General features: G+C 42.6%; 1 protein-coding gene across 2 annotated transcripts in view; it reads left to right on the forward strand.

Moving 5' to 3' along the window:
* NAV2 (neuron navigator 2) overlaps positions 1–17,983 on the forward strand; it is a 371,525-nt gene that overhangs the window by 193,615 nt on the left and 159,927 nt on the right. The window contains exon 1 of one of the 2 annotated variants that reach the window (XM_058420870.1): positions 3,347–3,442. The exons of the other annotated variant lie outside the window; for it this stretch is intronic. Within the exon in view, the coding sequence (XP_058276853.1) occupies positions 3,392–3,442 (51 nt within the window). The 5' untranslated portion in view covers positions 3,347–3,391. Of the gene's footprint in view, positions 1–3,346; positions 3,443–17,983 lie in introns of those variants that run through there. 2 annotated transcript variants of the gene reach the window in all.

The raw sequence follows: 17,983 nt of genomic DNA on the forward strand, positions 1-17,983 counted from the left end.
TTTTAGTTAAAGATATTAATTTGCTTAAAAAGTGATTGGGAGGCACAGAGCTTATGCTTTAACCTCAGGAGCTTTGCTTCATTAGTATTTCAGGCTGATTACACGTGAGCATCTCTGTCCACATTCAGCGTGCTCAGCTGGCTCAAACAGGGATAAAATGAGAAAATGCTCAAGCCTGAGCCACACTTCATTTAATGTAAAAACAGACAGCAAGCTGTTTTCAGAGAAACAAGGCTGGTTGGCTGGACAGTCCTTCCATCCATATCTGCCTTTTGTAGCTGAGGCAGTTTGGCTCTACTCTGTTCTCTGGGTCCCAAAAATGGAGTTTTCCCTGTGATGGTAGACAAAAGTCTGCCATTTTCTGAGGCCTCTCCTTTGTTTCTTACAGTTCCTGAGTGTTGAATGAGAGTATTTGGCTGTTAAAACTGGCAGAGCAGATCGTCAACAACCTGTAAGAGGCTTAGGAAGTGTCTGAGGTAACGCCGACTTGTGCTGTGGCTTGTCCTGGCCCTTTGCACGGGCCGTAATCCTGCAAAGTGCAAAGCTCCACTTCTCTCAGTTCCCTGTTTTTTGTGGGTTTTTTTTTTTTTTTTTTTTTTTTTTTTTTTTTGCCTGAAAAACCTGGTGTGGTTTTTTGGGAGCAGACCACCATCGTGTTGTGACATTTAGGCAGATGCCAGCAGGTGCTCCCACTGTGCCGGCAGCAGGGAAGGGACAAACCGAACCTCGGCGAGGGGCGCGCGCTGCAGGCGAGGCAGCTCCTCCAAGGTGCTGCTGAGACGCTCGTGGAAAATCCTTCTGGCATCACACCCAGGCTGCTCCCTCCCGGAGTAGGCATTCATTCCCTCATTCATGAGTCTGTCAGCGGGTTTTTGTCTCAGCCTGTGACCCTCCTGAAGACCATACATCTTGTGTTCGAGCCCTCGAATGGGCTGTGACCTTCCCCTCTTCTCAGTGTTGTAGGAGTGACCTTTCAGCAGGGTACTTGCTTACGTAGAGGGCTGGCTGGGGGGATTTGGCTGTGCTAGGGCTCTGGTCCACGTTGGCCTGAAGGGAAAGAACAAGAGTTCTTTATTCTCAGAAGAGGATTCAGATTTTATTTCTGTGGTTCAAAGGTAACCTGTATGCATGAAGTCTTTGAGTGCTTTCAGCGTGCAGCTCTTTCTCTGTACGTAGCTATTCAAGCTACCAGACTTGGTGGGGCAATTATTTTTACACTGCAGGAATAGAATTGTTTGCTTCGATAATTATTCCTTCTTCGTTATCACTTAAAATCATAAACTAGAACAAGAGAACGATTACAGACTGAAAGAATTAAATCTATCTCGTGGAAGCATAACTGTTGGGGAAAAGACTTCTGTAAGAAGGCACATGTGTTTTTTCTTATGGAAAAGGGTATTTACAGAATTTCAAATGCCAATTTACTGATTTATTGTATTTCTTCAGCAACATACTGAGTGGATACATGAAACTGCCTTGCCAGTAAAATCATACGAAAGGGGAATTTTCAGATAAGAAAGGGATCAGTTTGAGTACCTTTTGGTCCTTTTTTTTTTTTTTTTTTTTTTTTATGTTTTCATATCTTTTTACTGGAGTATTAAATGATTTAACAATTAGAAAATGACATTCAGCTGCTCATGGGCTCTGGATCCATTAGCTATGGTTAAGCCTGTGGTAATTTCTTGCCTCCCCTCCTGCAGCCAGCAAAGTTACGTTTATGCCAATCAAAATTGATATTTGGAGAGAGGGTGCGAAAAGGGCGGCCTGGGGAATTCCTTCAAAACGTGTTTTAATTGCCCGTATTTCCCTGGCCTGGCTTTTATGCAGAGCAGAGGGGTGAGGAGTGTGGCCCCCACTGCTGCTTTCATGGTGATTTCACAGGACCTTGGGCAAGAGCAGGCATGAATCCTCCCACAGCTGGGTATTTTGTGTTTTGGACTGCTGTGCCGGGCAAGGTGCTGCAGGGGAACAGAGGAGGCATTTCAGAGGGGTGCTGGAGAGCCCCTGTGGAATAGCCTGGCATTTACAGATCTTTAATAGTTGTACCTCAAAGGTGGTGTGGCATACTCTGATACAGTAATTATTCTAAACACCTTCCCTGTACTCTTGTTTATGTTCCTGAAGCCGACCCGCCATACTCCACCTGTTGAACCATTTTTGAGGCAGAATGTTCTTCCCTTTCACTCAGGGCAAGCCTGCTCCTCTCCCACCCAGCAGAGCTCAGAGAAAACCCAATTCCCAGCGGAAGCGGCTCAGATCGCGCCAAATGCCAGTGAGCCCATGAGCAGTCCAACCTCGTTTTCTGATTGATAAATCATTCAATAATTCAGTTAAAAGATGTTAAAACATTAAAAAAAAAAAAAAAAAAAAGGACCAAATTGTACGCAAATTGATCACTTTCTCATATGAAAATCCCCCAGTTTGGTGTTGTTTTCTTTTTTTGTATGATTCTACTGGCAAGGAGGCTTCAGAACCTGTGCTTTCAACAGAGCCACTCTGTCAAAGGGGGAGAAACCCCTGTAATTCGTGGGGTTTTAATTTTAATTGCTTTAAAGTGCACCCAGTGCCCGTAAGCATCTTGCTAAAATACAGGCTTGGCACTTGGTGGGTGTGTGGGTTGGTTTTTTGTTTGGTTTGGTTTTTGGGGGGGGGGTGTGTTTTTAATTGTTTTTGGTTTGGGGGGGGTTGGGTTTTTTTTTAAGGGGTGTTTTTTGGTGTGTTTGGTGTGGTTTTTTTGGGGGGGTTTCTTTTTGGGGGGGTGTTGTGGGGTTTTTTTTCTTTTTGGGGGGGTGTTGTGGGGTTTTTTTTGTTTTGGGTTTTTCTTTTGTGTGTGGCTTTTTTGTGGTGGTTTTTCATTTTATTTGGGGGTTTTTGTGGGTTTTTTGTTCCTTTTGTTTGCTTGTTTTTTGTGGGTTTTTTTGTTTTTTTAAGTGTTTTTCTGGTGGGTTAGGTGTGGGGGTTTTTTGGTTTTTTTTGTTTAGTTTTTCTTTTGGGGGGTATTCTGGGTTTTTTTGTTGTTGTTTTGGGGTTTTTTTTTGTTGTTTGGTGTTTTTTTGTTATTTATTGTTTGGTTGTTTTTTTGTTTGGTTGGGTTTTGGTTTGTTTGTTTGTTTTTTGGTTTTGTGGGGTTTTTTTGTTTTGTTTTTTTCGGGGGGATTATTTTTTTTTTTTTTCCCCCCCGCTTCCCTGTATCCCGTACGTAGGTTTCTGTGCCTCCGAAGGTTCCCGGGCCGGCTGTGCCGGGCGCTCCCCGCCCCGTCAGCCCCCGCCCCGCGGTGCGGACCCTCCCCCGGGCCGGGCCGTGCCGGGCCAGCCCCGCGTGTCCCCGGGCATGGCCCCGCCAGCCGCGCCCGGGGACACGGCGGCAGGCCCCGGCAGGTGCCCCCGCACCATGAGCCTCCTGCTGTGGCGCTGGGAGCACGACAACGGCGCCATGAAGCTGGTAAGGAGCTGGGCTCGCTGCTGGAGGGGGAGGAATCGCCCCTGCGCGGGTGCTGTGGGGCGGCAGGGTGATGATGCTGGACCCGTGCGCTGCTCTCCGGGAGGATGCTCTTTTGCGTCCCTTTGCTCTTTTGCTGCGGAGTCGCGCCCGGGTTTGTCACTCATTAATTCGTATTTCGGTCGGTCCGCTTGTTGTTTCATCGCTGTAGTTTTCATCTCTGTGGTTAAGCTTGTTTAAAAGGAAGAACCGAAGCATCAGTTCAGTGGTAGCCCTCTCCCTCACTTTCATTATTATCTTTCTTATTGTTTTCTTCTCCTTCTTGGAAGCAGTTTTCCTCTCTCCTTTTTTTTTTTTTTTTTTTTCCCCCCCCAGAATAATTTTGTCGCCTATTTTGTTCGCTCTACAGTTTTTGTTTTTAAATTCCCTCCCCCGTTTCCTTTCTTTCCTGAAAAGTGAAAAACCCCACTGCACCCTGTAAGTAGAAAGCGTGTGGCTGCTCCATTCCTGCAGCATAAATGAGCTCAGGAAACCCGCGTATCTGCCTGTCTGCTTGAATTACTGTCCGTACCGAGATACAAACTCTGATCAAAACTTGGAGAAACTTCTCATCAGCAGGGTTTTGTTTTGTTTTTTAGCTATTGGATGTAAAGAATCTCAAGACGGTGTCTGTTTAAGGTAGCTTTAAATGTGTTTTCTCTGCCCTTGGCAGATTATTTAAACAAAATTAAATTTCCGTGCAGTTTTTAGAAGAAGGATTTATTTTCCTGAGAAATTTATAACGAAGCCGCGGGATTTGCTACAGGTCCAATCCTTTAGCTCTTTTTTTTTTTTTTTTTTTTGTGTGTGTGTGTGTGTGAGAGAGAGAAAATTCTGTTGAAATCCACGTGGGAGTTAAAGGTTCCCAGCACCTCTTCCTCTCAGGCTGTGCAGTCAAAGGAGTTTACAGCGCTGGCTGGTAATGTAACAATCCGTGTTTTCGCATACTTTCCTCGCAAGGAATGAGGTGATAAACACTTGTTAGCGAAGGAATATTCAGTTCTGGGTACAACAGCAGCCCTTCACATGGGATCGGATACTTTGGGGTATTTCACGCATGAGTAGCCCCCGGAATAATGGATTTGTGAGCTGGCAGTGGAAGCTGGAACCAGGCTTTGTGTGGGGGGTTGCCCAAGCTCGGTTCCAGCTGAAGCCAAGTATTTGGGGAGGGAGGTTCCACTGAGTCCTTTCTCCCGCTTTTCATATGCAAAGAGCCCTTTAGGAAGCAGCCAGGGCTTATGTACACAGGTGTATTGCAGAGGCTTTGCATATACATTTGGCCTTTAAACCCGCCCCCGGTGGGCTGCGCAGGGCAGCGCCAGCACCTGCGAGAACTTGAGCTGCGAAATCAAGCAGAGAGCAGGGGATGTGAGAAATCAAATCGCCGGTAGTGTCCAGCAAAATCTGAGTGATGCTCAGAGTGGTGGAAAAGTGCTGGATTTACCAACTCTGTGGGCAGGAGGAGAAAAGAAAATCCTTCACCCCATAGCCTGCTCCTGACCCACATTCCCCGTCAAGCAGCAGACATTTATTGTTGACCTTATTATTCACCTTATGGCTCTCTACGACTTCCTAAAAGGTGGCTGTGCTCGGGTGGGGTTGGCCTCTTTCTCCAGCAACTGAGAACGAGAGGACACAGCCTTAAGCTGCACCAAGGGAAATAAATATAGATTGGGAGCAAGGAAAAAGTTTTTTGCAGAAAGGTTGATGAAGTACTGGAATGACCTGCCCGGGGAGGTGGTGGAGTCACCATCCCTGGATGTGTTCAGAAAAAGACTGGATGTGGCACTCGGTGCCGTGGTTTGGTTGAGGTCTGGGTTGGACTCGATGATCTTGGAGATCTCTTCCAACCCAGCGGTTCTGTGAATTTATTGTCCATGCAATTCGGGAATTCCAGAGGTTGCCCTTGTGTGTCTGCCTCCTGCCTGGCGTGGTTTGTGGGTGCTGGAGCAGGGAGAGCTGGGGGTGCTCCTCAGTCTCTGGGGTCTTGGCAGGGTTCTGCCAGGGATGAGCTCAGCTTTGTGCAGAGCTCTTCCAGAGGCCTTGGCTGCTCTGTCCTGATAAAGTGGATCAAAGAAAGACAGCTTTTATATACGTGTGTGTGTCCATATATATATATATATATATATTTTTTTTTTTTTTTTTTAAAAAGAATCCTCAGCTAAGTGAGCACCAGAGTAAATACCTTAGATGTTGCCCTTCTGCTTTGTCTCCTTCTTCCTCCTTTGGTCCGGTGAGGTTTCTGTGGGGAAAAAAGAATGAGAAAATGCTTGCCAGTCATTGCTTAGGGTGAGCCGAATGTGGCTACTATGCCAACAAAAGCCAAATAGGTCCTGCTGAGAGTTTTGGGTGGTGATAGCAAGAATCACTTCGTGGTTGAAGATTCAGAGTGTGGAAGCTTAGGGGGTTTTTCAGATTTGTAATATAGGGCTTTTCAGGCAGCCAGGGATAAATCTATACCAAATATCAGGTCCTGCAAGACTCACTCAGAGAAGTTTGTAAAAACTGTGATGTGGCCATGAGGGTGCAATGTGAAATAAGTATCCAACTCTGCTGAAGCTTTGTGTTGGTAACTCCTTTTCCATGATATTGTCCTTGAATAATTTTGGGGGATGGTGGCCTAGTTTTTGTCACACACCACGATACAATCCATTCAGCTGCCGTCTTGTCATCTTGAATTAGCTGCAAAATACAAGGTTACTTGGATTGTTGGTATGTTTCCTGGGCAATCATGACAGGTTTCTTGCCAGTTTCTCTGGAGAGAGATAATATAACATCATAATATTGATGTTATTACTGGACATTCAGAGGAGGGGCCAGACAGTAACCAAGATTTTTTTTTTTGCTGAATAGACTCTGCCCGCTTTCTAAGGTATTGCCAGCTCTTGGGAGAAAAAGAATTAGTTGTGTAGCTTGCTCCTATTAGCGGTGATTGACTTGTACACAGCTGATAAAGTTATTTGATCTCAGAGTTCCTTATTCCCGGTTTTCTAAAAACAAAATCTTTAATTCTGATTTTATTTCCATTTCACATTTGAGGCTAACAGTATTTCAGCGCAGAGTGTAATGCCTCCTTCGCACTTTTTGTGTAGCTGTTCTGAGTCAGCTTCACACCTTATGCAAACACCTTTTTCTAATGTAATCAAAACAAGGATCGTTCCCACTCACTGTTTTATGGCTTTGAGAATCCATAAGGGACTGTTTTTGTGATGATTGGAGGTTGTAAAAAGCATGTGATCCTTTCTCTTTATGCCAAGTTCAAATTGTCCCGTATCCTACAAGCCCCCAGCCTTGCAGCGTGCGTGTAGAGCCTATAGAAATAGGAGAATATTGTGGCCTTTTACAAGTTTTTTCCGGCTATTGTATCAGTAGAAGTATGTTAACTAACCTGTCAGCATGTTACTGACAGTAGATAACCTTTCCAGGGTGGGTTTTCTTCTGTGGTTTGGTTGGTTTGTGTTAGGTTGGGTTTGTTTTTGTTGGTTTTGTTGCTTTTTCTGGTGTTCGTTCGTTTGGGTTTTTGAGCCTGTAAGAAACTAATGAATGAAAACCCTATGCATGTCTTGTCAAGATGAAACATTCTGTGTCTGACATGGTGTAATAAATGACCCCAGGATAAGCCTGTCTTGAAAGATTTGTTTCTTTGAATGGAGTAAAAGAAACTTGGCTGGAGAGCCACAGTAACATCAGCAGAGGCTGTAGCATTTTATTGTGAAATGTACTGGAATGATGTTTGAAAAACAGGTTTCAGATGCACGAACATTTGGGCTCTTTAGGATTTTATTTAATGCGGTTTATTTGTAACTTTTGTAGCTTTTGTCTTTTCTCATTTGACATCAGACTTAAGGCTGGAGAAAACTGAAGGCTGCTCAGCTTTCCCTGTCACCTTTATTCTGTCTCTTTTCAGTTTAGAAAACATGAATGGTACTTACTGTTAAGCAGATGTAATTCCTTCGTGGCTTTTCTCTCCCCATAATTATTTTCTGCTTCGATTTTAAGACGTTGAATAACACGAGAGGAAAGAAACGTATTTGCACCAGCACTTTATCTATGTGCTGTAACCTTGGAGCAGGACAGAATTCTCATTTCCACAGCTCAGACAGGCTCTGGTGTGGGTGTGCCTCAGTGTTTCCATTCTTGCCCTTGCTCCATAGGAGACCCTGAGATCCAAGGAGTGGGAAGATCGCTCCTGCTGAAGGGCAGGAGGAGTTGGGCCATGTCCATAACGGCTGGGGAAGAAGGAGTGACCCCTGCTCTGCACCACCCCAAATGTGTGCTGGGGGCAGTGGTGCCAGCTGGATCAGTGCCTGAGGTTTGCAGAAGTTAACAGGACCTAAGCTGGCTAAATAATTGGAATTTTAAAACATTTTATTGCAAAAAGTAGGGGGAAAAAAAGTTATTCTTGTAAAATAGTGAGCTAATTGAGAATGTTCTCTGTGAAGAGAGTGTTAAAAGGTTTATCCCTATGTATAAAATTTCAGTCCTGGTTAACACATGACTTCTCCTTCTATTAAACATTTCCCTTTAATGCTCTTATCTCCATGTGCCTTCTGGGCTGATGTGGAGCATACAGCAAAGGGAACATACTTATTTGGAAGCAACACTTCATTCTGGAAGAGATTTTCAAGTGCTTAACTTAAAAACTGAGAGAGTAGAATTGACTGGGCTGATAAGAGATTTGCAAAGTTGCGATTTGATAGGCCTATTTCTGCTAGCTGACTTAGCAGGACTTTTCATTAAGTAAGGGGAAGAATTCCTGCAGTTCCCTAAGCTTTTGCCATCTCTGTTAGTGCTTCTAAGCAGTTTATGGGAGTCGGCATAGCGTTATCTTGCAGCTGACTATTGACTCGGTGCTGGAATCGGATCACAGCCTGTTGTTACTGAGGTTTTTCCAAGCCAGAAAGTGTGGAACCTCAGCCAGCTGTTAGATGTCTAGATGGAAGGCTTAGAGTTGCTGGCACTCTACGAAGATTAAAATAAATAGCAAAGTAGAATTCAGTATTTCACAGGTTAGGGTATGTCTGAAAAAGGGCTGTTGTGTGCAATCACACGTTCCCCACACTTCTGTTTAATCACACAGCGAAGGAAATAAATGTTCTTTTGACACAGAAGCCTGTGAGCAGTGTGTTGCGCTTTTTTCCCCTGAGGATCAGTCAGGAGAGGATGACACAAGCGAGAACTGCAGAGTCCTGAGGCTGTGCAAAAGGCAGACCTGCTCCTGACAGGTGCCAGCAATGTTGCATTGAGCAGGGATAAGGGGGTGTGAAAGCAGTGAAACTACCGGGAGGCAGGTGAAACACCACCTAGGATCTTTTATACCCAGTTGTGGGGTCATTTACAAAAGATGCAGGGAAAAATTGCAGAGGAAGAAAGGGTTGTTGGGTTGACCATCAGAGAGAAAAATCTGTTTTATTGGCACTCCTAACCAGGAAAACAAACAAACAAACAAACAAACAAAGAAAGAAAAGGACAATGTGGGCATGTGAGTATTCTCTGTAAAGACATCAAAATACATCGGAAATACATCAGGGTGCTTCTAATCGCTTTAAACAGGCTCTCAAAGAGGCTCAGCACACCTTCTAGGAGGGACTTGGATCATTTATGACAGCACCTGTATCACACAATTCAGTTCCCAGATCCAGGTACTGTGTGTGTGCATACATGTGCCAGGGACAGCCCAGCACAGCGTGTATTTTTCTGTATAATACAGAGATATTTAAGTATTATAAAAATCAGAGTATCTAAAATTGTATTAGTGGTTTGAGGAGTTGATGGCATTGCAGAAATCAAAGAACTTTGAAAATAATCACATGAAAATGATTTTATGTGCATATTCAGATGTTTACATCTCAAGATAAAGGCCATATTTTAACTGCTTTGTTTCAAACTATATGTCACGTTTCCGTGAAGATATCGTTATAAAAATCCTCATATAAGGGACATCAGAAATGCAAATCTAAAAATGTATGTAGGTGCTGTGTGTTGCTTGGTTTAGGCTTTCTGAAATATTCCAGATAATTCTGTTTGTCTGTCTCAGTTCAGGTGTAGAGGTTTGAGCTTCATTTCATTCTGTTCTGTGATTGTGGCAACAAACAGACTGCAAAGGGATTTGAGGTAGGTGATCCTTCAAAAAGCATTCCCGTTCTGGTACAGAATGCATTTTGGGATTGCAGCTTGATTTTAGCTTATTTACTTCTTTCCCTCGTAGGACGCTGAGGAAAGATTAAAAATACCATATGCTTTTCTAAAAGCCTTGCAATTTCTTTTACTCCCAGTTGGATGCGGTTTTGTGCTAAGTCTTGCTCTGTTTGTGGAGCACAGAGGGGTAGGTGCAGATGGTATGTAATAGCATGTGAGATAGAGGGTTTATTGTTTTAATGCCTGAGTCTACCGTCACAGCGTTAATGTGACCATTGATGCATCTATAAATACATACTAATCAAATAACTATTAATTAAATAATTTATTGTTCCATTAATAATAGTTTATTATTTATAGTTAATATAAATTAGAAATAAAATAGAAATAAAATATAATCTGTAACAAAATAATCTAAAGTATAAATATATAGAAAGAAATGATTTATTATTAAATATTATTTATTGAATTATAATAAATAAATATTAATTTATTAAGCACTGTAATGAAATTAATGTAACGATTTCACCGCTTTCGTGAATATAAAAGTCTGAAAGCCACTTGGCTTGTATTCACTCGTTCTTGGTGGGAAGATGCCCCTGAATTCTCCTCCAGCCTCGTCTGCTCTGACTCTCACAGCCTATTCATCTGCTCTTGTCTGCTGGCTGCTCTGCTCCTCCTCTTACTCAGTGTTCTGGGCAAAGAACGTCTTACTACGAAGTTCAAGTAAACCTAATTCTAAGAGTTTTCTTTCCCAAGACTTTCTCCTCATTTCCCAGGTCGTTTTCTGTGCCATTTCTGCTCTGAATTCTTCCTTCTTGAGCACAGGTGGCAAGAACCGTACGAGATGTTTCAGGTGAAGGCTTACCAGGGCATTGCACATTGCACGAGGGTTTTAATATGTCTTTAATTTAGAAATTTTGCACGTGACTAAGCATTAAGTCTCTCACGAGAGCACTACTTGCCTTCTTTAACTAGCAGGTAGCTCATGATTAGGGCCATCATGGTGTGGCTGTGACTGCTCAGATGTTTTCTGTGTTGCCTTTCTGTCTAAAAATCTTACTTCAGATACACTTACTCGTTGCTGTAGTGGGTCTGCTTTTTTATTTTGAAATGACAAACATAAATCCCTTATAGATGATCAGATTATAGATTATCTGTGCGGTTACTAATTTTATTACAACGATCCCAATCTTCTTGTCTAAGAATCATGACCCCACAGAACTTTTATCCGGGCAAGCACTGTTAAAGTGAAGGAGAGAGGATGATTTTTGGCCTGGAAGGGCTTAGCGAGGCTTCTGAACGAAGCAATAGTTGTATTCCTTTTTTTATCGGTGTCTTTTACAACAAAGAGAGCTGCATTCTACACGAGAGAGCTTCTGGAGTGTCCAGTTACAAGTAGTTGAGTGGTGTCAGTGTTCTGTCGTCTCACCCTTGTGCCCACGGCTGGAGTGTGATAATAATGATCACCTGGGAAACATTTGGGCATTGTTAAGGCAAGATGATTTTCTGCTCTGCATTCAGAGGTTGCCATACAGGCTGTTTCCTTTTCTTAAGAAATCCTTGGAGGTCTTTTTTTAAATGACCAAAATGCAGGTAAATAATCTGGGATCAGGATTCTACACCGGTGGATTCAGTACAGGGCACATGGAAAGACCAGCACCTTTAAAGGCTTACCTGGCAGTGGCTTGGTTTTGGCAGAGGCTTCCAAAACCACACAGGTACTGCTTTGTTCTCTTGTAATACGTGCTTTAGTGTTCAGAAGGTAGAAATATTTGTTGTTTGATTTTGGTTTGAGACATTGCAGTGGAAAATTTACCTTAGGAGAGGGTCCACAATAGAGGATACTGGGATTTATGACGATGAGATGTCTGTGGGGCACAAGCAGCTGTGTTCTGTCTGGTCTTCAATAGAAACATTTTCATGACTAAGTACGGGTTTTAGGAGGCAAATTTGTGCCCTTTTGAAAAACCTTATTTAAATTTTGAGCAGATTGCCTAGGTTGATTTACTGAGAGTTGTATGAAAGGTTGCTGAAACTTAAAGTGGCAGCTCTTGTTCTGGAGGTGTGTAGTATAAACATGTCTGAGAATTATTACCTAAATAAGGCAAGGAGTGGGAGGGGTGACAGGCATAGAGAGAAGTAATGAGATTTACTCAGTGCTGAAAAAGTCCTTTTCAAGGAATAAAAGGAAACACACCTGCCACTCTGGGTACCTTAGTCTCTTGTAAATATGGTTCTTTTCATGTGTCATTTCAACACCCTGTGTTTAAAATGTTGCAAGTATTGTCTGGTTGGCTTTTTCCTTTGTTGAGAGAGAATGGATGTGTTTAATTAGGTTCCCTGCCCTCACATCCTCGTCCAGTTCTGTCTCTGTCCCCATATAACCTGTCCTTACCTGATTCTGCTCCAGCACACAACTGCCCTTGCTGCCAAAGGAGAAAGCCCTCAGCTTCTCCGCTTTCTTTAATGCCTTTATCTTGTGTGGTATTTGATTTTTCCATTCTGGAGCCGTCCACTGCCGTGCCAGATCCCGTTTCTACTCAGCCAGGCTGCAGAAGGTGTGTGTGCTCTTGGGGGAAGGCAGGCGTGTGGTGGCGGGTGCTGATGGGGCAAGCTGAAATCATTGTTTGGGGAGAGGCAGAGCGTAAAGGTGCTGCTTGCTGTTGGGTCATTTGGGGACCTGGCTGTTCTGCTAAGCCCAGCTCATCTCCCCATGAGCTGTGGGCCGTGTGAGCCTCGTGTATCCTTTCCTTCTGAGCTGGGGGACCCTGGGTGCTCACGGGCACCCTAAGGACGATGGATGTTTGCTTTGTGTCCTTGTCCCTTCAGCTGTATCCTGAAAGAAAAGGAGCAGGCAGAGCTCTTTGCTCAAAGCCCACTAACACCTTTAAATTATCACAGAGGAGTGGGGTCGCACGTGATCCATCCTTTTTGCTGCCTCAGAGGGTGTGTGGTGACACCACGAAGCAGGCAAGAAATTTGGTACAGTCTTGAGTAGGTGCTTCCTGTAAGATTTATACACTCTGTACACAAACAGAAGAGCACAGAAATGTACTTGGGGTCTCTTTGAGCTAAAGAGAAAATGCTTAATAATAATGCTTAATAATTTAGTTTGTACTCAGAGGTAAAGCAGTACCTTTAATCCAGACTGCATGAAAGCAATAGCTCGCTTTTTATGATGTACTTACTGTTAGGCTGATTGTTCATCCACAAGCAAATATTTTTGTTTTATAAAATAAAGATCCTTTAATGTCATTTTGAAGGCAGAGCGATTGGCTACGTGTGTTTAACAGTAATGTGAATGGGGCCATGTGTTGGGTTCAATTTGATGTCAGCTGTTCATTGCTGATCTTTGACTGGTTAATTTAATGTTCTCTGACATTTGCTCACGAGCTTTTTTGTCTTTTTTTTTTTTTTTTTTTTTCTTATTTTGCTGACAAGTGATTGCCAGTGAATTGACTGATGAGAGAATGAGGGAGTCTCGAGGTGGTGCAAAGCAGCAAAGAGATACATTTGGGAGCCATGGATCATTCGCTGAATAGAGGAAAGGAGAGAGAAATTTTTAACCTTGTGTAAAAGTTATGGCTTATTACTTTGTTAGACATCTGTTTTCCTGATGCTAATTGTATTTAATCCTTCTTCGGGGTGGAGGCTGGTCTCAGGGCTACTCAGTACTTTTATGAGGTCTGCCAGTCTTAGCTGCCCTCATGGAAATATCAGGCTGCTAATCTGATCTTTGGGTTATTTGCTTTTTTGAGTCAAGCATCTGCAGAGGGTTGGGAGAACAAAATGTTGTCAGCACAGAGCAGGTGTCCATGTAGAAGGGGCAAAGCCCTCCCTAACCCTTATCCCTTACCCCAAGCATTGTCACATCCTAGTCTATACTGTATAAAGAGTAAATATAAAGGGTCACACTAAATAGACACAAGTGTTTAAAGCACTGCAAAAACTCATTTAGACCATCAGAATACTTTAATGTGCTATTTACTACTAGTTACACTAAAAATAAAGGAAAAATTGAGAATGTAGAAATACAGGAATAGGTGTGCTAAACGTATTTATATTGTCTGCAAACGCTTAGTTCAGAATGTGTTGCTGAGAGCTTGCTTTCTGCATTAATTGATTTGCAAAACACTGGACAAATGTCAGCGTACAAAACTGCACAGATTTTGTCCCTTAGTCTGTGGAGAAGCCTGATTTAGGCTACCAAACAGCAGCATTCCATGTGTTCCACAGTATTCCATGTATTTTTTAGTATTCCATGTATTCCTTAGTATTCCATGCTATGTTTTATACCACACAGACTCTTTTTTTCACTAGTTTGTTTTTGTGCATTCTCAGTATCTCAGTATGTAAGACTGCTCATCTTTCAAGTAATCCTGGTTTTTACCAGTTATTGCTTAAGCTAGTTCATACTCAATAATTATTTCTTTGGCCATCTGTGCAGTAGTTGTAGTAGTAGTAGTAGTAAAGTTTCCTCTTATGCGCTGATAAAATGAGGTTTGAGGACCTCATGCCAAAACATCCATCCTTCAAATCCTCTAGGAGCTTCTGAATCATAGTAAAGAGATCTGTATCTTTGGAATGCACTGCTGTTCTGACTTATTAGTATTCTTTACAGTGTGTGCTGGGAAATGTTAGTTGCTGGTGTTTCTGTGTGCTCTTACTTCTGTGTGCAACTCTGAATGAATCTGAAGGCTTCTCGTGTTTTAAAAACTGAATTTGCTTGGTTTCTTCTTTGGGATCTCTTAGACAGCATTGGGGTGAGAGTGGATGAGCTGACAGTAATTTCCCTAAGGATCCCTTTTTCCAAAACACCTACTGTAGATATAAATTTGCCCCGTGGAGCAGAGCAGCTGCTGCCTTTGTCAGCTCCAGTAGAGCTCAGTGAGACGTTTTCTCTTTATTGGCCTTTGTGTCAGAGTCACTCTGGTGGGGACAAGCCAGCCCTCCCTTGATTCGTGCCTGGAAGTGTCACTCACTTCCTTAAAATGATGTCCATGTCTGAGAGCGATGGAGCTGAAGTTCAGTGGGTTCAGTGCCTATATTCTATGTATTTCTATATCCCCTGGAGCTGTGTTTCAATGAATATGTAGAACATTGCATTCATTTTCCACTTCTTACCTCTACAAAATATACTTTTCCTTTGCATCTGCCACTAAGGAGACGTGGTTTCTGTGTTAAAGATGTGGGGTACACCTCAGAAGCTGTGTGTTGTTGGTTTCTTATCTTTTTTCTTTGTGTTAGAGCTGGGATTAATACACAGGATGCAGTTTTTGTGTTTGGACTCGGTGTTATTAATTCTTACCTATAGTACAGTCTCATGAGTTGTGAGCTCTAGCTAACAAGGTAGAAAATGGCTCTGTCTCTAACTCTTTCCAAGGTCTTTTTAAGCATAAACTATCCAATAACGAGATGACACCTGTGTTATTTATACTTTTGACCCAATAATTGACCACCCAAAGTCTGCAATGCAGACCTTTTTCACTCAATTAGAAAAAAACACCCAAAGCCAAGGAGGTGAAGAAGAAGGACACAGACAACACCCTAAGTCCTCCATATTGCTTTATATATATTATTATATACTAAAACCTTCTACTCTGTGATATCACACACTTCTATTCAAACCACACACCCACAATCCCAGTGCTATCACTCAGTTTTGGAAGCCTTTTCCATGGCCTCAGGTCAAATGTAAGTGCTTGCTTGAGGGTCAATGCCTGTTGGAACAGAAAGCCTGAAATCCTCAATTTCCAGAATTCCACCAGTACGTTAATAGCTTTCTGGTAAAAAGTCAGCGATATTGATGTTTTGTACATCTTGTCAGGTGCTTGGATCTTGCCCTCCTGACATTCACAGGGTGTCACCAGCCTGTATTCCTTGGGAGGATTTGTCATTTTGCTGCGTGCTCTAGTGCCAGATGCGGCCACGGGTGAAAGGCTGATGCCTGGCAGTCTTGCTCCCTCCAGAGTCCAGCAGTGATGGCTCTGGAGAAGACCCGCAGGAGGTATCTGGAAAGGTTGTTTGTAGACAGAAAAATGATTTTGTAACCTCGTAACCACTGTGGGATTGCATAAACAAAATTGTCAATGCAAGCGTTGCCAAAGGTACAAAACAAACACTGGGAAAATGACAGTTCTGGGAAATTCAGCAATAGAATTGTTCTGTTCAAAAAACAACAACAAAACCATACAAAAAAACACCTGCACAACCAGAAAAACCTCAAACAAACAAACAACCCCAAATCCAAGTCGTGAGCTGCTTTTTCATTCAGGTGGTTTTAGTCGTTTGTTTTAATTTTCATTCACAACTCGGCCATTTGCCCATAGCTTAATTAATTTGTTACAGTTTCAACTTTTAGCTCTTAGCCAGCCTTTTGCACAATGTGGCCCATAACCTAAAATCTCGATGTAGTGCTAAAACAGCTGCTGCAGCTTTCTTTTTTTCCTTTTTATATTTTTTTTTACCCATCTCTGAAGTTTTAAGATTATGGAGCTTGAACTGAAATTAACAAAGAACTGGGCAAGTAATGCTATAAATAATAGTTGTTCGATCAGGATAACAGGCAGCCAGTCCTGATAGCTCTATTTTCCTTTTTTCCCCTCCTAGTATTAGTGTATTTCCAGTTAATTTCTGAGTCAACGTTTTGTACGGATGCATAATTCCCTTTTTTTTTCTTCTTTTTCAAACTGGCAGCATGCTCTTTGTTCTGCATTCCTCCAACCCTTGCTCCAGGCAGAAAAGAATAACTGATGTTGCTGATGTCCCTAAGCCTTGTTTCTGTGCCTGTCCTCAGAATGATTACCAGTAAATTGCTCTGATTTTATCTGCAGCTAAGCCACTGCTCTTATCTGATGTTACTTTAAACCCTGCTTAGTTTCATACATAGATGGGCTTTCATCTGCATCCTGTGGGAACATTTGGACTAACGTGTGTAGCATGGATCAAAGTGGATGTTCTCATCCGAAGGAAAACCAAGCATTTACCAAGTTAAAAAAAAAACAAAGTAAGATGTTTGATTTCTGTGGATCCCAGTAAAATGACCGCAAGGATTAGTTGCAGGAGTTTATTACCTTTAAATTCCATGTAATTTTTCTTCCCACTGAACCCTTTACTACGCTAATTTTAGCAGCATAGGTTTGCTGGAGTAACGTTTTCCTAGGTGTAGGTGTTCAGGCAAAAACAGGACTAAATGGGAAACTAAGTGCAGGATATCAAATAGAGAAAGGGATTGTGTAGGTGTGTGCAAAATTACGTTGGAATTTGAGTGATGGAGGCCCCAGTGAGGAAAGGCTGCTGTCATTGCCTTGTGCTTTCTGAATTTTCCAGAGCTTGCAGGTCTTTTGATCAGCCTCTTTGCTGCCTTATAATTCTTGAAGGATTATTATTAATAATAGGAGTATTTCAACCATCTGCATTTTAAAAAGGGATGTGTGAAGAAAAATCATAAGGAGCTGGTGATAGTCTTAGCCTGGTGTAGGTCATGCTGTTCAAGAGTTGGAAATTCCCATTAAATATCTTTATGTTAAAACTCTTTCTGCTGGAAATAGATTAAGCCTACAGTTGATCTGCCTCGTGACAGTTCTATTAAGGGACTGTGCTATATATATATATATTTCTGAGGAAAGCTTCAGAAGTGCAAGAATTATTCCTTTTGCTTGAATGATTCTTTCAGGAAGGTACAGGAGGCCTTTAAGTGGCTGATGGCTGTGTGAAGAGGCTCCCAGAGAGAGATGCCCGAACCTCCCGTACCTGTGGGAATTGTGTCTGTACTGACACTTCTGTGTCAACCATAAAGTTCAGTATCGGAATTTTTTAGCAGAACCCTGCAGCATTGATTTGAACTGCCAGATCAATGAAAGCACAGGCTGGTGTCACTTTAGTGAACCTCTCTAATTAGGAGCATAGGATTTGCTATCACAGCTCAGGCCAGTGGTTTCCTGAGTCTGTGAGCATCCTGCCTGCAGCAGTGCAGTGCCCACACCAGCTGGCTCTGATGGAAGTAGCATCTTCCCCTCCCTCCTTCCCCAGCAAGGCTGAGGTCAGTGGGAAATGAAAAAGCAGAATTTTCCTCTTGTACCTTGCAGGGACTCGCTCTGCACCCTGAAGACAGTGGATTGGTGACTGGGGTCTTTGCCAACCTGTCTGTAAGTGGCCTTTAGGGATGAAACCACTAATTGTTTATGTAGTACCAAGCTAAACATGGGTATAGAGGTTTGCTGCTTCCCATTAGGAGGAGTATTTCTTAATTATTTATAAATATACAAGTACATTTGATTGAAAAGGTCTTTGTGACACAGACTGATTGTAGTGGAGAAGGGGGAACTAAAATTTTTTCTGTAACATCTGCACTCTAGAGCTTTT

This window comes from Hirundo rustica, chromosome 6 (genome assembly GCF_015227805.2).
Source record: "Hirundo rustica isolate bHirRus1 chromosome 6, bHirRus1.pri.v3, whole genome shotgun sequence".
Taxonomy (NCBI): Eukaryota; Metazoa; Chordata; class Aves; order Passeriformes; family Hirundinidae; genus Hirundo; species Hirundo rustica.